This window comes from Rhinolophus ferrumequinum, chromosome 11, assembly GCF_004115265.2.
Source record: "Rhinolophus ferrumequinum isolate MPI-CBG mRhiFer1 chromosome 11, mRhiFer1_v1.p, whole genome shotgun sequence".
In the NCBI taxonomy this organism is placed as follows: domain Eukaryota; kingdom Metazoa; phylum Chordata; class Mammalia; order Chiroptera; family Rhinolophidae; genus Rhinolophus; species Rhinolophus ferrumequinum.
This window is the reverse complement of record NC_046294.1, coordinates 10,648,339-10,651,753: the sequence shown is the minus strand read 5'-3', so window position 1 is coordinate 10,651,753 and position 3,415 is coordinate 10,648,339. Positions and strand designations below refer to the sequence as shown.

General features: G+C 39.7%; 1 protein-coding gene across 1 annotated transcript; it reads left to right on the top strand.

The window, feature by feature from the left end:
- Positions 1-663: 663 nt before the first annotated feature.
- On the top strand, positions 664-1,704 carry LOC117030873 (olfactory receptor 4D6). Its single transcript, XM_033121119.1, has one exon. The coding sequence runs from the start codon at positions 678-680 to the stop codon at positions 1,620-1,622; it is 945 nt and encodes a 314-aa protein (XP_032977010.1). The 5' UTR covers positions 664-677; the 3' UTR covers positions 1,623-1,704.
- Positions 1,705-3,415: the final 1,711 nt, after the last annotated feature.

Genomic DNA, 3,415 nt, shown 5'->3' with positions numbered 1-3,415 from the left:
AAGGTGATTTATCAAGAATCTTGATAAAACTTGGTTCAGCAACGAAAGACATAGAAGGCCAACATTGAGGCCTCATTAAGAGGATTCAGAGGAGTCTAACAAAAATTTAGTCAAGGAGGGAGTATGTCAAGTCAGAAAAATTATTTGGGTTAAAATCCTTGATTTGCCACTTACTAATTTTGCAATTATGCAAATGTGGGCAAACTTCACATTTTTAACGGCTCAAAGCTTCAGTTTCCCCCCTATAAAATGGAGATAATCATAACCATTCTATAGATTCCACAGAGACATCAGAAGAATCAAAATCAAGATGAGATGATGCAAGTGAAAACCTTTGGTAAAGTAGAAAAGCTTTGCATACATATGAGGAAGTTGCTCTTATAGAACATAAGATAAGCCAGAGTCAAATGACCATAATCCTCCCATTTCCCGCTGGTGAGAGTAAGCACATAGGAGTGTGATGGTTCTTCTTGTCAACCCAGGGTATTTACAGTAGGAAGGAAGAATCATCGGGATAAAGAATATCCAGACCATTTTTCTGACTAGTCATGATCATTTGGATACTTGAAAGAGCCTTATAACAATATATGATAAATGATGTTGCCACCCTGGGACACCAACCCCTTATCCTAACATGTCTTCTCCCAAGGTAGACTGGGAAGAGGGTGATCCCCATCATGAGCGAGAGCAACCACACCAACGTGAAGGAATTTGTCTTCCTGGAACTTACTCACTTCCGAGAGCTCGAGTGTTTCTTGTTTGTGTTTTTCCTTGCTGTGTATGTAACAACTGTGCTGGGCAATGCCCTCATTGTGGTGACCATCACCTGTGAGTCCCACCTCCACATTCCCATGTACTTTCTCCTAAGGAATAAATCAGTCCTGGACGTTGTTTTTTCATCTGTCACCGTTCCCAAGTTCCTGGTAGATCTTCTGTCAGAGTGGAAAACCATCTCTTACAATGGCTGCATGGCACAAATTTTCTTCTTTCACTTTGTTGGTGGGGCAGATATATTTTTCCTCTCTGTGATGGCCTATGACAGATATCTTGCAATCACGAAGCCCTTACATTATGTGACCATTATGAGGAGAGAGGTGTGGGTCGCCTTGGTGGTGGCTTCCTGGGTGGGTGGTGGTTTGCACTCAATTGTCCAGATAATTCTGATACTTCCACTCCCATTCTGTGGCCCCAACATCCTGGATGCCTTCTACTGTGATGTGCCCCAGGTGGTTAAACTGGCCTGCACTGACACCTCTGCTTTGGAGCTTCTCATGATCTCAAACAATGGGCTGGTGACCCTGCTGTGGTTCCTCCTGCTCCTGGGGTCCTATACTGTCATTCTGGTGATGCTGAGATCTCACCCTGGGGAGGGTCGGAAAAAGGCCATCTCCACCTGCACCTCGCACATCCTGGTGGTGACGCTTCACTTTGTACCTTCTGTTTACATCTACTGCCGGCCCTTCACTACGCTGCCAATGGACACAGCTGTGTCCATCAATAACACGGTCGTCACTCCCATGCTGAACTCCATGATCTACACCCTGAGAAACCAGGAGGTGAAGTCAGCCATGAAGAGGCTAAAGAGGAGACTTAGACCTTCTGAGAGCAGTAAACTGGGGTGAGCAGTCAGATTGAGACTGGAAATCTAACTCTGATTTGGTATTCTCAAACTGCTAGCTTAAAGGTAAGAGACAGCTAGCTCTTTCTCCAGGAATTTCTATGCATCCTCATAGCTATTGAACTCCATCAGAAGGAATATAAGAACAAAAGGAAGAGATGAAATGAAACAACAGGAACTGTAGGCTTGTGGACTGGGAGAACTAGAGGGTATAAGATGGAAATCAATAACCTAAATGCTATTTTGGTGTAATCTGTGACTCTCAAGCCAACATTTTTACCTCACGTTCACCACCTGAATATGGAAATAAAATTGTCTACTCACAAGGTTGTCATGAGAATGATGAATGTTGAGAGGAGGACAGTTGCAATGGTTAGCACCACTCCTGGCATTAATCAGGCATACAATCAATATTCCCTATTATCTACCCCTCTACTCATACATATGCACACATGCAGAATATGGAGGCCTTTGTTTCACATATGCTCTCTCTAGTGAGTCTGTTATTTCCTGTTGGTTATTAAAATAACTTATTGATTTTATATTTTGAGTACAGAATTTTCTGTGTATTTTCCCAATTAGTCAAAAGAGAAGGAATATTTTCTCTTAAGCCAGATAAATACATGGACAAATCTACACAAGGACCAAGGATTTCCTATGCTCAGTTCCATTTTACTTATTTTCCCACTGAAATTAATCTCAGAAGTACTTGTGCCAGTTGGGGATATATTGCACAAAATCCACAATGATAATTCATTTTATGTTAACCTGAATTTTCTTTTTCCTTCTATTTCCTCTTTCCATTTCACCTCCAAGCCTCTTATAATTGGAGCAAAACTATAGTCTTTGTACATCTGAAACTAATTAAAAAGTAATAATAATTAAATAAAAATTAAAAAAATAATACTCCCCCCCAAAAATAAAGACAATTTTTGATAGTTTAAAAAAAAAAAAACTCTAGTCTTTGTCTGTGTATGCATAAACAATTCAAGACAAGTCACTGTAGTACCAAAAAAACAAACTTAAAAAATACTGTTTCATGTACTCTAGATTCATTTTGTGTACCAAGAGAGAAAAGATACACATCATGTGCTATTGAGGAATAACCACTGGGTCTGTGTTGTAACCCACCTCTCTCCCAAGGGAAAGATTCCGAAAGAGTAGAGATTCAGAGAGACAATGAATCTCCCTTCCGTCTCTATGCTCTCCTCAAATGCCACCCTTCAACCTCGACTGGTCATTCAAAAATTGGCCAAGAGGAGTAAGGAGCTCAGGAAGTTGCAACACACAGAACAATGTTTTTGAAAATTGTTATGATGTATTAATATTTGGCCAAAAAAGATCCTAGTAGGTGAAGCATCTACGATGTTCTCTGAGTCCTATAAGGCACAGACATTGGGCCAAAACTCCTATCAACTGAAGAAATTGTTTAAATGTTTTAAAGACTCCTAATCATATCCCAGTGCTTCTCAAATTTTTTAAAAAATATTGCCTCCAAGGAGATTTTTAGATATTTTTAAATTTTTTCTGATATTTTATTATATATGTAGCACCCCCAGAAGAAAATTTAATACCAAAGACATACTGTATATCTTTTTATGTCCTGAGACTCTGTAAGGGCCACCCTCATTGTAATATCAAATATTTTTTTTTGCCCCCAAACAATCAGGTTTTGCAGCGCGAGACATTGTGGATTATACATGAGTATGGGGAACGCACCTGATGTATAAGATACTCCAAAGACAGTAAAAAACTTTGGTGACAGAAAACAACAGAAGTGAATGTTAAATATTAGGA